Below are 17,784 nucleotides of genomic sequence, written 5' to 3' on the forward strand. Positions count from 1 at the left end.
TACATATGTGTGGGGTGCTTCAGTTGCATTACGCAATGAAAGGTAAAATAGAAGAGCGGTTCATCTGCTGGATAAAACGCATGGAAGGCCCTCCCCGTCCCACCTCCACATACACACAATGCCTCAATCTCACCTTGCACAGATTCACCGATAGAATGCAAGTAGCTGATGGACGAGTGCTCTTCATTCATTCTCTTGAGGGTAGACTCCAGCTCTTGCTGTGAGTGATAAACAAACTCCAAGCTTCCCGTCTGTTTCTGCCCTTTGAGAACCTGCTGGCAGAGCATAAGGCCGAGCAGCAGCCACCAGGAGAGGGCGCAAGGTGTCGGCATCCTGTAGAAGACATACAAAACCTGTTGAAAATGATCTCAGGGGTGAACTTAGTGTTACTCTACAGAGGTCAAACTGTCTTTTGATCTACTTGTTAAAGTTCTCATTTCCTCTGATTGAGAGGTGTTCGCCTTTAGGTTAAGTAGGGAACTTAAAGATGGGCTGGGGTGTACTCCAGAACACCCCACAGGGGAGGCCCCACCAGGCTGTGCTTTACCCAGCCTGGTGTTTCTTACGCCATATCTACAGAGCCGCAGAAAGGCATGAGAGCCGGGCAGACACAGCTACTGCCATACACTACCCCACACATCAGAAAAGGTGTATTTAGGGCATGAGCAGGTCCCCTACACCACTGCAAGTACGTCAATGCGATTTGGTAGCACTGAGACATATTCATTCAACCATTGAACGTGTTCTTTCTGGAGAGGACTCCTTTCACGCCTGTCCTTTGTGCACCTCTACATCCCCTCTATGCGTCTTCTCGAACACAGAGAAAGATGGCGCTTCAGAAGCGACGCTGGGATGAGGTGGAAGATGGGACTCTACATCCCTCACAACATAAATATCAACCCACATCAGTCTATGACAGTGGTAAGACTTTCCGGGGGCCCAATGTTTCTGAGAGAGGATGCAATGGAACGAACAAACAGTGAGTAAAAGAGGATAGGAAATAATGAGACATGAGAGAGAAGAAGAGAAGAAAGAATGGATGAAAACGACCCAGGATTCAAGGTAGCATCAGAGCTTGATTTATAGTTCTGACCTCAGCTTCACAGGTACCACTTCGACCACCTCTGAGTTCTTCTTCCGGAGACAGTTAGCAGGGTTCAGTCTGGGGTGTTCAGACATGTGTTGAGCTCTGGGTGATGTCAGGGTCACCCCACTAGGCTGTGACCCCTGACCTTGAGATGTCAGTGACAGGTAAGGCTGAGGCTCATACTTAGGATCCTCTTCATGAGTCCTCAGCATCTGGCCGGCACCAGGTCTCCTTGAAACAGAATGAACATTGAGCTTGTCATCATTGTTCACACACAGTCTCAGTTTTCCGTTCCTTGGTCTATCACGAGGCCCCTCTTCGACCTGCAGACAAGGACCAGGGTCCTCTTGAAGAAGAGGGATCTTTGTTGAGTTTCCTCTGGAGTAGAACTCAGCAGTCGGGCAGCGGTTCTGTGCAGTGTATTTGTCTTGTCACACAGAGAACTTTGGAAATTGAAGATCAGATCATCTTGGCAAATGAAAGCGCTTTCTTCCGGGTGCCTCTGAATCTCTCCATGATGCCACTGGCTTGAGGCAACTCTGTGCACCTTTCTGTGTTCAAAATCCAGATGCACCACAAAATGGACCTCTTCTATATGGAATGGGCACCCCTTCTCTCATCTCACTAGCAAGGATAAGAAAAGTTGAGAAGATGGTGTTTACAGCAGGTACTACAACATCCTTCATCACTTCTGGAAAATGAACACATTCAGCCATCACGACTGACTGACAGATGTTGTTCTGCAGCAACGGGTTCAAAGCAGTCGATAGCAACTTAATCCCAGATGTTGGGTGGTAGTGAAGAGAGCTGCAAAGTTCAAGAGCTCATGAGAAACTTGACATCGTCCCACCCCTTTCATATAAGACGGTCAAGCGAAGGAAGCCGACCTTCTGGGCAGTAAGCGCTTAGTGTCCACTATGCCTCCGTGGCCTTTAATACCCAGGTGTATTGCATACTTCTGCAAAGCACGAGCTATGATCACAACGATTCCCTGAGTACAGGTCCATTATTATGTTTTGTCCTTCACTTTGTACATAACTAAATGTCTTGAAGTGAATCGGGTAGCATTAGTATTTGTACAACTTACAGATGCGCTACAGGCCTCTCAATCTTTGAGTTTCGATTAAATAAGGCATCGCCAACAGATCGTGTTCGTCTGTTACTGCTCGGGATAATACTCTGTCTGCTGAAGGCACATGGGTGAGTCTACTTAACAATGTAGCAAAGATATTCTTCTGCAACAGATGGTTTTGTTTCAAATGAAGCAAGTGGAACTCTGGATACAAATGCAGCAGGTTCTTCTCTTTGCCAGGTCGATTCATGCTTTAAAATGTATCCTCCTGCAAGCAAGGGTCACTCTTTCAAGCCTCGGGTATTTAGTGTTTGGGCTGCCCAAGATGCTAAGTAGCGTGTGATGATCTATAATAACAGTGAATGGCTGCGCGTAGACAAAAAGATAGAAGTGCTAACATGCCCTTACGACTCGTGGGCTTTCCTTTCCCACAAGCGAGTAGGCTTGTTCGGGACACCATGATGTAGAGGGGGCTGCTAGATCTGTAGGTCTCTTGGCCAGGATACCACCCAGACCAATTAGACTTCGCCCTTCTTTCTGTGTAGAGTGAGATCAACGTAGGAGAGGTTTTCTGCTGCTGTGATGTTGGCACAAATCATGTCAGATGCTATCGGACACTCCTTTGATCACTTGAAAAGACTTTCTTTTCTAGTTCGGCTTCTCGAGGAAGCATACGCTGTGGCAAAGTCACAGACGTGTCAGGCACAGGAACTGGCCAGTCAAAGGCAGGAGTGACAAGTAGAAATGTCATTGGGTGCAGAGTCAGCCGGAAGCACCACATCTTGTCTGGGTCTGGACACACGCCATCATAAAACACAATGTTACTAGTCTCTTTCAATAATGACTCTTGTCCTTGTTCAGCCTTAGATTAGTTTCACATAATACTTGACATACCTTGTGCTCCTGCTTTGATTTTTCAAAAACTAAAATATCTTTCTGTAATCTAGACAGTTTGGGACGCCTTGTATGACACAGCTAATTTCTTCCTGAAAACCTCAACTGCTGAGGAAGCTCCAAAATTGAGGCACTTGTAACTGAAGAGACCACAAGAAGCCAACGCGGTTATGTAGTGAAAATTCTCTTCCAGTTCATACTGACGCTCATCTTTGTTCAGATCTAGGTTTGGAATAACATTTGAACCATTCCATTCAGCTGCCTTGGATTTGAAGTGCCATGTGTCCTCCATGCTGAATTGCCAGATTCGGACACCGCATGTCCATACTTATGCGAGTCTTGCCCTCATTTTGAAGCCTGAGGACCAGAACAGTGGGGGACAGCCATGGTGTGGGGCCATCCAAAGGTTTGATGACGTCCTCCTTGAGCAGGATGTTGATTTTAACTTATCTGGCTTCTGAATGGGAAAGGCATGCCACAAAAATGTTGGGCACCAGTTTCAATGGTGTCATCAATGTGTGGACAAATCTGCCACTCTTTGAGCTTGCCAATACCCTCGAAGAGTTAGGAGTAGACTTTCACAACATTAACATGTTCCTATTCTTCAAACACTCTGGTAATTAGCAGGCAAATCCCCTGGAGAAACTCACTTTAAGCGAAGACTTGAGGTGTTTCATGGGTGTTGGTGAAGAGGAGGGTCTCTGAAAGTAGCTCACATTCCCACATTGGTGACAATGTGCGCCCAGCAGTAGAGCAAGCACCTGAGTGTGGCCAACAGAACCTGCTCGGGAGTGTGATCATCTAGATTCATTTTTCTTGATGAGTAGATCCTTGACTGATAGATTTATCAATCACACTGTGAAGTTTATGCTGATTCATGACTTCAGCCTGGTATTTGGCTGTGTATGAGCCACTATTAAAATGACTTCCAGCTTGCAATATTTTTTTCAGTATTTTTGGCGAAAGAAAGCAATGATTTGATAGCTTCTTCTTGGCCTTAGTTGCCAAAATTACAGAGGTAAAGTCGCTCTTTCAAGCAAGTAGTGAAAGAATCAATTGCTTCACCAGGCTTTTGGACAGTGTAATGAAATATGTACCTTTTATTTGGCAAAAAATATATCATTATGCGTTCTTTCTATATGCACTAAGAGTCTCTGTTGACAGGAAAAGTCCTCTGCTTGGTAGCTGAGTGTCCCACTGTACTGTTGTCTGGATCCCCAATGCTGATTTTTTTGTCTTAGACGAACACGGATCATACATGTGTGCCGTGACACAGTCGTGTCTCACGGACTGCGGTCTTGTTGGCCTAGGAGGGGCACTCAAAGTGCTGCCCTCAGGGGGGTAATCGGCTACCGCCTTCACCAGGAGTTAAGAAGCACAAGCGCAGTGGTGGCAGCATACTGCGTACTCATTAGTAGTCGTGAACAGGACCTTTACACCCTGTGTCACTGGAGTGAGGCTTGTAGGCTCACTCCCCTCTTTAAAAGTTCTGCTGCTGTGTGCTTAACTCACTCCTGGCCTTCATGAGCTAGATGTAAAAGGGCTCATTCTGCAAACTGCACTGAAGGAAGCTCGAGGATCATCAAAGGACATCACCGGAGCCCCGTCGGAGCAAGGAGATCGATTCCCCCCACCCCCTCTTGCAAAGGAAAGAGTGACCTATTGTGCATTCACTGTAGTTTGAACAACCCCAATTACTAGAAGCAGCCTATAGCGTGGCTCGGAGAAGGGAGTTTGCGCCTGCTGTGTGCTTCCGCTTGTGACTGCATGCAGCCTGACTTTACCGATCCGGAGCAGGACGTTGCTGCGAATGGGGAATAACATCAAACCAATGGCTAACACTGATTTATTGTTTGCACTGCTTGCATGTTGAGTTATGAGGCGTGTTCACTGATCTGTATCTGTGCTTCCACCAAAGGAGCCTTGACTGCTCGTCAACGCTATTTAGCTTGGGAGTCAGGTGCAGAAGGGGGGCTTGGCCAGTTGAGCAGGGTCCACAGAAGGGTGGGCCCCGGAAGTAAAAGGTCTCAACCACCACGGTTGGGCCCGGTAAGCCCTGCTTGCCCCGTGGCCCTCTGAACTGGGTCTTGACGATTGGCTGCAGCGGCGGGATGCCTATCGTTTAGGAGCCTAAAGACACAAAGGTTCTGACAGTCTCTCTTGTCATTTCGAAAGACCATGAACATGATTTGGAGTCTGGGGGATGGGTACTCCTTCACAAAAGTGACGGATATCCTATCGCCTCATTACAAGTATATGGGAAATCCACCTTTTCTGCATGTTCAGCCCGGATTTTTTGCCGTTTGCTGGACCCTATATTTTTGCTGGCTTTAGAACTCTGTGCACTTTACAATTGCTAACCAGGTGTAAAGTAACTGAGCCTCCCTTTTAACCATGGTCATATTGACATACTCCTAATTGATATTTTTAACTTACCTATAAGTCCCAAATATACGATAAAAGCGTAGCTATGGCCTGGAAGTTAAATGCCACTAGTGGACCATATCACCTATTATGTCATCCACTACGTGGCTTCAGGTTTACACTGTGTAGCCCACTGCAGAAGTTTAAAAACTACAATTTGATCCGTCAAAATAAACCATTCTGAAAGGTCAAGACCTCCAGTTTATGTATTAATAAATAACCCCTTGGTTGGTGTTGCAGCCCTCAAGCCAGGGTGCAGGGTATTAAAAGTATGGAAATGTAGAACCATAATGTCAACATGTCCCTACAAACTCTGGCACCCAGAGCTATTTATCGCTGTGGAAGGCCTAGTTCCCTAATGTAGAAAACCAGAGTGAGGATTAAAATATTAATACAGTATCTCAGGAATGGGATTAGCTAGAAAAACAACGAAACAACTCTATGTAATAGTTTTAATAGCTATTAAAAATCCTATGCAATGGTGACATCAGAGTGTTAATAAATATTAAGGTAAAGTAACTTTTAGTAAGTAACTGTTTTCCAACCTGAAGTTCCTAGAGACTGATTTTCATTTGCAACTTCTCCGTCAGCCAGGGATTAGCATTTACATAGTTGTGAAAACGGTGTGAAATGCCTCCCAAGAGCTACATAATAGGTCACTGTGATTGACAGGTTGACCTGAGTGGGCGGGATGACTCCTTTGAGCTCAACAAATGCTGGTGGCTTTAATCACTGTTTTTGATGTTACATTGTCAAACACTGCATGAGTTTCAAAGCCTGCTTGACAGGTCTGCTGGGTTTACATATTACACTGGGCGCATCTAAGAGGAACAAATTCCAGTTCAAGGCACTCACCTTTGCCCTCAGGGCCTTCACTCATAAAGGTTCTCTTTAACTGAGGAGACGATACAAGCCCTACTTCCAGTCCAGGTCCCTGAGACATAATAATATCAAACTGCCCCAAGTTCCTCGCAGTCACAAAGCTAGAAGGGACGGGAGATCCTTCATTTGCCTGGCCTCCACATTGTGGAAAGCTCTGCTGCTCGGCTTGCGTTGCAGTCCCTTGGAATCTATTTTTAGACATAGCTCAAGACTCTGCTTTTTGACATCTGTCTAATGGGTATTTAGACCAGCAGCTTCTCTTCTTCTCGTCAGAGCTCTCCGCTAGCGTCGGGACGCCTTTTCGGAGGCAGCTATTTATTTATTCATTTGCTCTCTGCAAGTGTCATGAATTGAACTGAATTAAAACAGGATGCCAATAATATAGTTCTCGTATATACACTGCCTGGTTGCTGGAAAGCCCTGCTTTCATCCTTCAGACTGCTGTCTCAAGATTTTACATATAACACTTGGGGCACACCTGAAAGGAAAGAAAAAGGATGTCAAAACAATTCTTGTGTATCCACTGTCTAGTTGCTGCAACACCCTACTTCTGTCCTACTGTACTTCTGTCTCTGCTGTCCGCTTCGAAGTAGACTTTGGTGTAAGACGTGGGAGGACATTAGGGTTACTATAGTACACTCCCTACACACCACTAGCCCTCAGAGTCAAAGTTTAGTGTGGCCGAAGACTTTAACTATCCTGAAAATGTCCAAAGTGGGGAGGGTCGGCAACAGGAACTTTTTCCCCTTTGTTTTGGGCATGCGCCATCCACTACCTCGTGTCAGGCATAAATGTGGGCCCTCCAAGCATCCATTTCAGAACACTTCCTGGACCTGTGGAAGATCAGAAGAGAAATGGACCTGCTGTCTGTGACCTGAGAGGAGCCCTGAAGGACTGTTCTGCTCCATCTTGTACCCTGGACCAAGAAGTGGACTCTAGGGGTCATAAGGCAGACCTCTGTGTATCTACAGGGAGTCAACAAGACACAAGAGGCTTTTCTTGAAACTACCCATCTGACTAGTGCACCTGGGACTGGACTGGACCCTGCTGCTGGCCTCTGTCTGACATCCTCTAAGTCTATAAATGCCTCCGCTGAGGTCCTGGGGAACGTTAGAAGTGTACTCCTGTGGTGAACTGGTAATTAAAGGAATAAAGTCAGAAGGTGAAATGTTTGCAAAAGACAAACCTGGTTGGTTTATATGACCCATGTGCCATAGCAGCCAGCCTCAAATTATTTCTAGGTCCCGGTATACCGTGGCCATTGACTATCATTGACACTTTGTACCTCTTGGCCCTATTCCTACTTAAAACTTTACAAATTCATATCTAACGTTCCCCTAATAGGATTTTTGTAATTTTGTTTCTTACAGTTTACTCTGTTTTTCTAAGTTGGTTTGGGATTTTTCTTGTTTTGCATTTTGACTTTATTACTGGTGCCTTAGCTACCAGGGGACTCTGCTCAGGTTATCTTCGTGATTCTAAGGGTTCACGCTGACAAGGATTGCTATATTTCTTTAGGTCGGTAGTCACCCACCCAAAATAATAATCTAATTTCTTACAATGTGCTTTGTGCAGAGATGTCAAACTCATTTGCTCACCCACTCCATCTGGCAATCAGACTGTTGGTATCAGAAAGTGAAGGTTGTCCCAGAGACAGCACATCAACAGGAGCATGTGCAGGAGGAGCGGTAGGCCAAGGGTCAGCCATATTGGACGTACCTGCCCAGATATTGAAATCAGGTTACTCTTCCTCCATTTAGGTCATAGCGGCAGACGCAAACATGACTGGAGACGATCAGTATCAATCAGGCGCTGGATGATGAAGAACGGGACATGAGCAGAGGGATGAGAGCTGCTTTGTTTCCAAGAAGTGACAATGACCCCAGGTAACACTCAGGACATGAAGCTTCATTTTTCAAGACATTTCTTATATATGTTGACTAATAAATATTACAAAATATGAATGGCAGGTCAGCAGTACTGATTCACAAACAGAGATTCAAATGTGAGGCTTCTTCTTTTCATAGAGAATTCCTTTCACGCATGCCCTCACCTGTGAGCGCACCGGAGGCACGCGATTGCACTCCAGAAGTGACACCCGAGCCATATGGAAGTCAAGACACTGCTCTAGCGGTCCTAATTGGGACACCAAACAGGACTGAAGGGTACATCATACTAGTTGGCATAAAATTATATGGACTCCGGAGTTTGAGTTGAATCATTGGTTAAGTGCGAGAAAGCAGCGCATCCATCAGCAAAACCCAACCACCAGATCCTGTCCAGGATGGACCAGTCGCCCCAGTTAGTAGTGTGAGGAGCCTGTCAGAAGTGGAAGGGTCAGGGGCCCAGCAGTGGGCGGGAGCCAGCCTCCAGAGGGATGATCGGGGGCCAGCAGTGGGGGTTGGTGGAGGCCGGGGATCAGTAGTGGGAGGAGCCTGGTGGAAGGGTCAGGGGCCCAGCAGTGGGCGGGAGCCAGCCTCCAGAGGGATGATCGGGGGCCAGCAGTGGGGGTTGGTGGAGGTCAGGGATCAGTAGTGGTATGGGCCTGACAGCAGCAGATAAGCCGTGGCCAGTTGTGAGGCGGAAAGCCAGTCCCAAGTGATCAAGCTAGCAAACAGTCTTTCGTCTCCATTGGCGGTAGACCAAGGCGTCCCCCAAGGTTCTATCCTTGCACCCACTTTGTTTAATCTCTATCTGGAACCATTAGGGAACCTGCAAAGTAAAGATGGGATCCATTACCATCTCTATGCAGATGACACTGAAATCTACCTCAAGGTGTCTTACACACACGATCTCTCACTACTAAACTCTACTCCTAACTCTATTCACAACTGGATGTTAGTTCATCAACTCATTCTCAATCCCTTCAAAACGGAATTCCTCCTCCTCTCTACCTCACTCTCTCCTCCTCCTGTTCAATCCTGGATGGATCAGTTGAATTTATTCGACAATAAACCCATCATTGTCGACAGCTCTGAATCCCTAGCTGTCATACTTGACAAAAGACTCAACCTAATCTCCCTCATTAACTCCTTACCTAAGAACACACGTTACCAGCTGTGCCTTCTGTGGGGGATTCGTCGGTTCATCCCGGAGAAAGACCTAAAAACCTTGATCCAATTGCTAGTTCTCTCTAGACTGGATTACTGTAACTCTCTTCTGACTGGCCTAACCAAATCTCACCTCTCCCCCCTCAAATCCGTCCAATCAGCAGCTCGCTTTATTTCAGGGTCCAAACGAAGTGACCACATCACTCCTATCCTGTTCTCTCTCCGATGGCTTCCCATCGAGGCAAGATCTATTTACAAAACTTCCTGCATCACCCACAAAGCCTTGCACACTTCCTCCCCTCGCTATCTGGCAAATAAACTGAAAATGTCTGGAGGCTCGAGACCGTCTCGGAATGCAGAAAAGTTTCTGCTTGAGCCCCCTTCCTTCAAAAGGGAAAGATTGATGGCTCAATTGTTCTCAGGTAATGCAGCGAGAATCTGGAACTCGCTTCCCCCATTGCTCCGTGCCAACACCTCTATCAGGCTCTTCAAAGCTGACCTCAAATCTCTTCTCTTCCAAAGACACTTTCAGAACTAATACCTTCATTCTCAGCCCCCTCTAGGAAGTTCGTTCATCTTTGTAAATTTGTAATATTTTCTTGTACATTATTCACCTTTGCGTGATGTATTTGATATTGTGTCCTTACCTTCTATGGCTTTACCCTACCTCTTCTAGTCTCCTGTTTATTTGTGTAACGTTCTATTTTGTAACATTTCTTTCATGTAACATAACTGGTTCTATTGCACAGCGCTCTGACACCTTCGGGTAAAGTCTGCGCTATATGAAAATGCATTAAATAAAATAAAGGTAAAATAAATGAGGGCACAGCCAGCTGTGGGAGGGGCTAGTCTGGGAGTGGGAGGGTATAGCTATGAGTGGGAGGTCCCTGGCTGTCCAGATAGAGCTTAACCTAGGAGTGGAAGGGCTGGCTGGAACGGGGAGGGTACCAACAGAGGACGAGGCCTAGTACAGCTCAGTTGATCAGTCAGTTAGGACTTGTAGAGCACGGCTAATCACCTGTGAGAGTATCCAGGCGCTCACAGTGAGAGGGGGTAGGCCACACTGCGAATATGTATAGCCAGCAGTGGTGGGGCTAGGCCTGCGAGGGGAAGGGTATAGCTAAAGGTGGGAGGTGCCTGGCTGTCGAGAGAGAGATATACCCAAGAGTCGAAGGGCTGGCTAGGGTCAGGGGGAGGGGAATATCAAGAGTGGGAGACCTGGCCAGGCGTTGGAGGGCTACAGCTCACAGTGAGAGGGAGCAGGCCAGAAGGCGAATATGTATAGCCAGCAGCGGCTAGGCCAGCAAGGGGAAGGGTATAGCCAACAGGGGACGAGGCCTGGCGGGCAGAGGTAGGAGTAAATCTACAAGTGGGAAGAATAAGCTGGCTGGGGCATAGTCAATACCGCCTCATTGGCAGTACTGAAACATTTTAGATAATGTCTTTAGACATTTTAGATAACTTTCTGTTCTTCTCTCCTCATCTAGGGCCAGATGTAGGTAGCCTAATACCGGTCGGTAACGGCCTAAATTACCGAATTTCGGCCGTTACTGACCAATATTAGGCGTTGTAGATATAGGAGGCCAAATTGAAGAATTCGGTAATTTACCGAATCGGTAATTTAAGGAATTGGTAAATTTCCGAATTCTTAAAATACCGATTCGGTAAATTACTGAATCCTTAATGTAGGGAGCACTCAAATGAGTGCTTTTCTCATTTCAGGATTCGTTATTTACCACCAACTACAAGTTGGTGGTAAATATCGAAAACCGTTAAAAAAGTAAATTTTTGCAATTTTTAACATTGCCATGTGGCAGAGGCATGTATGTGTGCCGCATGTGCACCCATGCACTATACAGGGGTGCAACAGGGTGTCAATGTGACACCCTGCCACACTTGTAGGTCTTCCCCCTATTACCGATTCGGTATTTACCGAATCGGTAATTCCCATTAATTAATGGGACTTACCGATTCGGTAAATACCAAATCGGTAATTACAGATTCTTAACGATTCGGTAAAATTTACCGAATCATTAGCTACATCACATTTACCGATTCCTAAATACTGAATCGGTAAAATTCGGTATTTAGAAATCGGTAATATGTGATTACCTACATCTGGCCCGAAGTATGCAACGCGACACAGTGGTACCTCCTCAAAGAATCAACTCTCTCTGATAGTATGATTTGGTACTCTCCTAACAATGCACAAGCTGTCATTGTGACACTATGTGCAAGATGTAAAACTCTAGTTTTAGCAGAGAGAGCGCCCGCACTGGGCTTGTCTGGAAGATCCTCTGGGCCTGAAGATCTTCCGTTCTACCTGAACCTTACCTGGCGCCTTCCCAGCCTTACCCCGTGCTCTTTCTGATACTCGCTATTTGTGACTATGTACTGTGTGCCTAATGTAATGCTACAGTGCTATCGTAAAACGCAATCAATCAGCATTTGTATAGCGCAGCACTGTCACCCCTAGGGGTATCTGGGTGCCTAACACCTTTGGGTGATGTTCTTTCGACATAAAACTGAATAAATAAAATAACACAGTGAAACAACAACAAGAGGGACTTGGCAGTGGTGGGAGGGGCAGGTAGGCAGCAGTTGGAATGTATAGTCAGCGAAACAAGGGCCGAGGTGTGGTGTGGGGGAGGGGGGACAAGGGAGGGGGTGAGTATTACAACCAACAATAGGAGGGGCTAGGTCAGCAGAGGGGAGGGGCTACCTCAAATGCAGGCGGGGCTAGGCGAAGAGGGGTGGGTGGAGCCACGAATGCAGGGGCGTGCCCAGCAGTGGGAAGACCATGGGAAGCAGTGGGCGGCGCCTGCCTTGGAATGGGAGGGGCATGGGTGAGGGGTGAGGGGTGGGGGTTGCTGAGTTGCAGGGGGCAGTGGGTGAGGCTATAGCCTGGACTGAGAGGGGCATAGGTGGAGGTGGTTGAGTTGCAGGGGGCAGCGGGTGGGGATATAGCCTGGACTGGGAGGGGCATGGGTGGGGGTTGATGAGTTGCAGGGGGCAGCGGGTGGGGATATAGCCTGGACTGATAGGGGCATGGGTGGGGGTTGATGAGTTGCAGGGGGCAGTGGGTGGGGCTATAGCCTGGACTGGGAGGGCCATGGTAGGGGTTGCTGAGTTGCAGGGGGCGGGGCTATAGCCTGGAGTGGGAGGGGCATGGGTGGGGGTTGCTGAGGTGCAGGGGGCAGTGGGTGGGGCTATAGCCTGGACTGGGAGGGCCATGGGTGGGGGGCAGTGGGTGGGGCAATAGCCTGCACTGGGTGGGGCATAGGTGGGGGCAGTGGGCGGGGCTATAGCCTGGACTGGGAGGGGCATGGGTGGGGGCAGTGGGCGGGGCTATAGCCTGGACTGGGTGGGGCATGGGTGGAGGCAGTGGGTGGGGCTATAGCCTGGACTGGGAGGGCCATGGTGGGGGTTGCCGAGGTGCAGGGGGCAGTGGGTGGGGTTATAGCCTGGAGTGGGAGGGGCATGGGTGGGGGTTGCTGAGTTGCAGGGGGCAGTGGGTGGGGCTATAGCCTGGACTGGGAGGGGCATGGGTGGGGGGTAGTGGGTGGGGCTATAGCCAGGAGTGGGAGGGGCATAGGTGGGGGGTAGTGGGTGGGCGCTATAGGCTGGAGTGGGAGGGGCATAGGTGGGGGCAGTGGGTGGGGCTATAGCCTGAACTGGGAGGGGCATGGGTGGGGGGTAGTGGGTGGGGCTATAGCCTGGAGTGGGAGGGGCATAGGTGGGGGGTAGTGGGTGGGCGCTATAGGCTGGAGTGGGAGGGGCATAGGTGGGGGTAGTGGGTGGGGCTATAGCCTGCACTGGGAGGGGCATGGGTGGGGGGTAGTGGGTGGGGCTATAGCCTGGAGTGGGAGGGGCATAGGTGGGGGGTAGTGGGTGGGGCTATAGCCTGGAGTGGGAGGGGCATAGGTGTGTGTAGTGGGTGGGGCTATAGCCTGGAGTGGGAGGGGCATAGGTGGGGGGTAGTGGGTGGGGCTATAGTCTGGAGTGGGAGGGGCATAGGTGGGGGGTAGTGGGTGGAGCTATAGCCTGGAGTGGGAGGGGCATAGGTGGGGGGTAGTGGGTGGGGCTATAGCCTGGAGTGGGAGGGGCATGGGTGGGGGGTAGTGGGTGGGGCTATAGCCTGGAGTGGGAGGGGCATAGGTGGGGGGTAGTGGGTGGGCTATAGGCTGGAGTGGGAGGGGCATAGGTGGGGCTATAGGCTGGAGTGGGAGGGGCATAGGTGGGGGATAGTGGGTGGGCTATAGCCTGGAGTGGGAGGGGCATAGGTGGGGGTAGTGGGTGGGCTATAGGCTGGAGTGGGAGGGGCATAGGTGGGGGTAGTGGGTGGGGCTATAGGCTGGAGTGGGAGGGGCATAGGTGGGGGATAGTGGGTGGGCTATAGCCTGGAGTGGGAGGGGCATAGGTGGGGGGTAGTGGGTGGGCTATAGGCTGGAGTGGGAGGGGCATAGGTGGGGGTAGTGGGTGGGGCTATAGCCTGGAGTGGGAGGGGCATAGGTGGGGGGTAGTGAGTGGGGCTATAGCCTGGAGTGGGAGGGGCATCGGTGGGGGGTAGTGGGTGGGCTATAGGCTGGAGTGGGAGGGGCATGGGTGGGGGTAGTGGGTGGGGCTATAGCCTGGAGTGGGAGGGGCATAGGTGGGAGTAGTGGGTGGGGCTATAGCCTGGAGTGGGAGGGGCATAGGTGGGGGGATAGTGGGTGGGGCTATAGCCTGGAGTGGGAGGGGCATGGCAGCAGGGCCAGAGCCCCCCTCACAAGCTGGGGCAAGGCTTTACAACATGGCCTACAGCCGGTGTTGTCCCTCTGTTCCCTGCACACCCATGCCTGTCAAGTATCACGCATCGGGTGTGACACTCACGCATTTCAGTGCGGTGTTCCGCATCACCGCACTGAAATGCATTGTCACGCATTTTGCCGACTCGCAAACTTGCGCCACCGGCGGCGCCTGTTCACGGCTCCTGCTGCTCCCAACTCGAGTCCGAGAGAAGTGCTGCCTGTAGCCAGTGCCAGCAGCTCCTCTAGTTCATAAATAGTTAATCATGGCTGTTCTGCTGTGGGCTGAGTGAAAGCGTGGCAGCGCGCTAAGCGGCTACAATGTAACGGTTACAATCGAATACTCGGTGCTGGCGCTGTAATTTCCTGCCGTTTGCACACAGTTGCAATTAATTACGGGTGGGAGGGGGGGCCGCCCTCAGCACGATGCTGTAACTGGCTGAGACAGCCACATGCTATAATCTGATTGTGACACTAACTTGGTCAGGGCTTGCTGTTAGTCTACGTCACGTCCGGAGGAAGTAGTGTAAGCGTGCACACATTGTTAGTCAGAAGCGGCGGGCCACTTAAATCGAGTGGGAGTCCTCGCCGTCCTAGCGTGCTGCACTGCTATCTTTGTGCACAGCTGGGCGCTGCAAATTAAAACCGCGTTGTTGGCCAGCCCAGAGAGGTCACCGGCGGAGACTCGGTTTCAGTGACGGACCCCCGAGTGAAATGTCACCGGCGGCGGCGCGGTGTCAACAGTACCTGGTCAGGGAGACGAAGTGACATTGCAGCACGGCCGCCTGGACTCAGTCACCAAGGAGCCTCGGGGTCGGGGGAAAACCGAATTCTTCGTGATTCCGAGTCTTGCGTTGCGTGAGCCTGCCCTCGTAGTCTTATGGTGAAGTAAGTGAGTCTCTAGTCAGAGTTCTTTATGGGTGCAGTGCAATATAGTGTGTGTTAAATAATAACATTAAAGGCCGCGCGCGAGCAGGCAGCAGTCTGCAGTCAGTGGGTGCCGGGCGTGTTACAGTACTATTGCCCAGAAGCCCTACATAGGACGTCGGCGAGCACAATGTGCATCGAGTATTAGGTGCTCCTAGGCAGCAGAGTTCTGTCCGTGCCTCTCTGGTCGGTCTCGATGAGCACCTGGATTGTTCTAGCCTCAGTCTGTAAGCACAGGGCCAGCACTCGTAATCCGTACTTACATCTGTAGAGAGGCTCTACCCTTCTCTACAGACCATTTCCTCTACATCATTCTCTGACTGTATACACTTACCTGGTTTACATAGACATTTTCAATTTGGTAAAATAATATTAAAATATCACATTTGGAGTGCGGTAATATGTTATCTGAAAAGACATGCGCATCCCGCTATCTAAGTAATGCTATATTTGTACCATTATAGTTTCACAGTTTCGAATTATTTAAAAGGTTTCATCATCTACATTGGCATGTGGTTCGTTGATTTGCCCAGCTGGGATAATGTTTCGAGTCGGCAAGGGCCACAGGTCCTGGGGGTCAGTGCCATGAGGTGCTTAGAAGCACATTTACACCTGTGCCTGCAGCCTGGGCGTCTTCTTACAAGTGTAAGAGACATGGTAGGGCAGACGGAGCACCTCAGAAGCCAGGAAGGGCTACAGGTCTTGGGGGCAGTAGTGTGTAGAAGCAGAGCGCCTCGACACATTCACACATGTGGCAAGACCCTACATTCGTTCTAAAGTGTGCCTGCAGCCTGGGTGTCCTGGTGAGTGAGAGAGTCATGATAGGGTGGAGGGAGTGCCCCAGAACACAGGGAGGGCTGGAGATTCTGGGGGGCACTGGTGCAGGTGCTTAGAAGCCGAGCTCCTCATGCATTCACACCTGTGACCTTCAATTTTGATGCTTTGCACCAGTTTTAAGATCTTCTTAGGGTTTCTCCTTGCTCAAATGAGTTTTAATGTCGGATATTTATATATTTCCCTCGTCTTCATTGTTTGATTTTGATCGTGCGAAAGTGTCACTCATAGTCGATGAAATGTCCCTCAAAATTGCACTGAAATTATGACCATGGCCTACAGCCGGTAGTGTCCCTCTGACCCCTGCACACCTGGGACAGGCCCACATCTGCCGATGGAGGGAGTGACTGACAGTGGCTGTGGGCGGGGCTACACATGGGCGGGGCTACACAGAGTCCTCACAGACCTGAAAACAAGAAGAAAGCCCCCTCCCAGGGGTCAGGGGGGGCCACAGGCCCCGAGGGGCGGCGCTTACCACTGCCCGGAGCTCCTCCCATCTGTGAATTCGGCAGCGCCAATGGACGAGCGCCCCTGGAGACCGCCCTAGCAACAAGCTCCGCCCCTGGATACGGCCATGGCAACTAAGCCCGGCCCCTGGAGACCGCCCTAGCAACAAGCCCCGCCCTTGGGACCGACGTTCCAATCGAGCCCCGCCCCTAGCTATCGTACTACCATCTAAACCCCGCCCATAGAAACCATCCTACCAGCCAAGCTCCGCCTTGGAGCTGGCCCAGCCGACAAGCCCCGCCCTAAGGGACTACTTTTGGTGAAACTAACTGGCCGCCATGTTGGAGGAGGCTGTGGAAGTTCTGCGGACGGGGTCCACCGCAGTGGTGGCCGGTGCCTGGCTGGTGTAGGGAGGAGGAACACTGAAGGGCGCGCGCTGTGCGCAAACCCTGGGTCGAGCCGCGGGGACCCGAGCCCGTACCACAGTCCGACAACACGGGCGCCTGCCCATCCCAAGATGGCGGCCACAGAAGAAGGACACGCCTTAGTCTTTTGTGCCCTGTACAGTAAACAAAGAAGAAGGACACGCCTTAGTCTTTTGTGCCCTGTACAGTAAACAAAGAAGAAGGACACGCTTTAGTCTTTCGTGGCCTGTGGTGTAAACAAAGAAGAAGGACGAGCAGGCGCCGCGTGCTGGAGACGTCACGCCCCTGGTTACCGCCTAGCAACGAGGAAGCCATGAGCTGGAGAGCAGGTGAGAGGGGGGCAGACATGAGGGGGCGACAAACCCCCCCTTCCTGTGGTGTTTATGTATGATTATTTTTTAAATTTTATTTAGTGCATTTTTATAAAGCGCGGACGTTTCCCGAGGGCGTCAGAGCCAGTGACGTCACATGAGACAAGTGATACACAAGAGAACTTTACAAACACACAATCCAACACAGCAGGGAGGGGGAGGAATGTACAGGAAAAAATACACACTAACTCTAGAGGGGTCTGTGAATGTATGTATTTATTTATTGAATGCATTTTTATAAGGCGCAGACTTTACCCACAGGTGTCAGAGCCTGAGCAAAAGTTAGGAAGATACCCCTATACTTATAGACAGGGATGGGGGTGAGTGACAAACAACAATCTGAAGCCCTGTAATATTGCAATGGAAATATCTTATGGATCTAGGGGAGGGAACTGCAAACAGATTCTGTGATTCTTTCAGTGCTATTATCACAATTCTACAATATACAAGTTATATAAAAGACTCAAAACCTTAGGGCAAGTGTCACTAATTACTAGACATTAAAGGCAGATTCAGTAAAACAGAAGAACAATATTTATTAAATTCCGCCCTTCGGGTTACATTCTAAGTAAAAAAAATGTGTT

General features: G+C 49.7%; 2 protein-coding genes across 3 annotated transcripts in view; one reads left to right on the top strand and one right to left on the bottom strand.

Moving 5' to 3' along the window:
* The window catches only part of LOC144761119 (carboxypeptidase M-like), a 160,861-nt gene extending 144,376 nt beyond the window's left edge, over positions 1–16,485 (bottom strand). For both annotated transcript variants that reach the window (XM_078646577.1, XM_078646575.1), the window contains exons 1-2: positions 16,433–16,485; positions 134–333 (exon numbers count right to left, since the gene is read on the bottom strand). In XM_078646577.1, the coding sequence (XP_078502703.1) occupies positions 134–332 (199 nt within the window). In that variant the 5' untranslated portion in view covers position 333; positions 16,433–16,485. The remainder of the gene's footprint in view (positions 1–133; positions 334–16,432) is intronic.
* A 539-nt stretch (positions 16,486–17,024) lies between these two features.
* TTC16 (tetratricopeptide repeat domain 16) overlaps positions 17,025–17,784 on the top strand; it is a 414,481-nt gene continuing 413,721 nt past the window's right edge. Inside the window, exon 1 of the mRNA XM_078646652.1 lies at positions 17,025–17,158. The gene's annotated coding sequence lies outside the window, so the exon portion shown is untranslated. The remainder of the gene's footprint in view (positions 17,159–17,784) is intronic.

The sequence above is a fragment of the Lissotriton helveticus genome, chromosome 5_2 (assembly GCF_964261635.1).
Source record: "Lissotriton helveticus chromosome 5_2, aLisHel1.1, whole genome shotgun sequence".
Taxonomy (NCBI): Eukaryota; Metazoa; Chordata; class Amphibia; order Caudata; family Salamandridae; genus Lissotriton; species Lissotriton helveticus.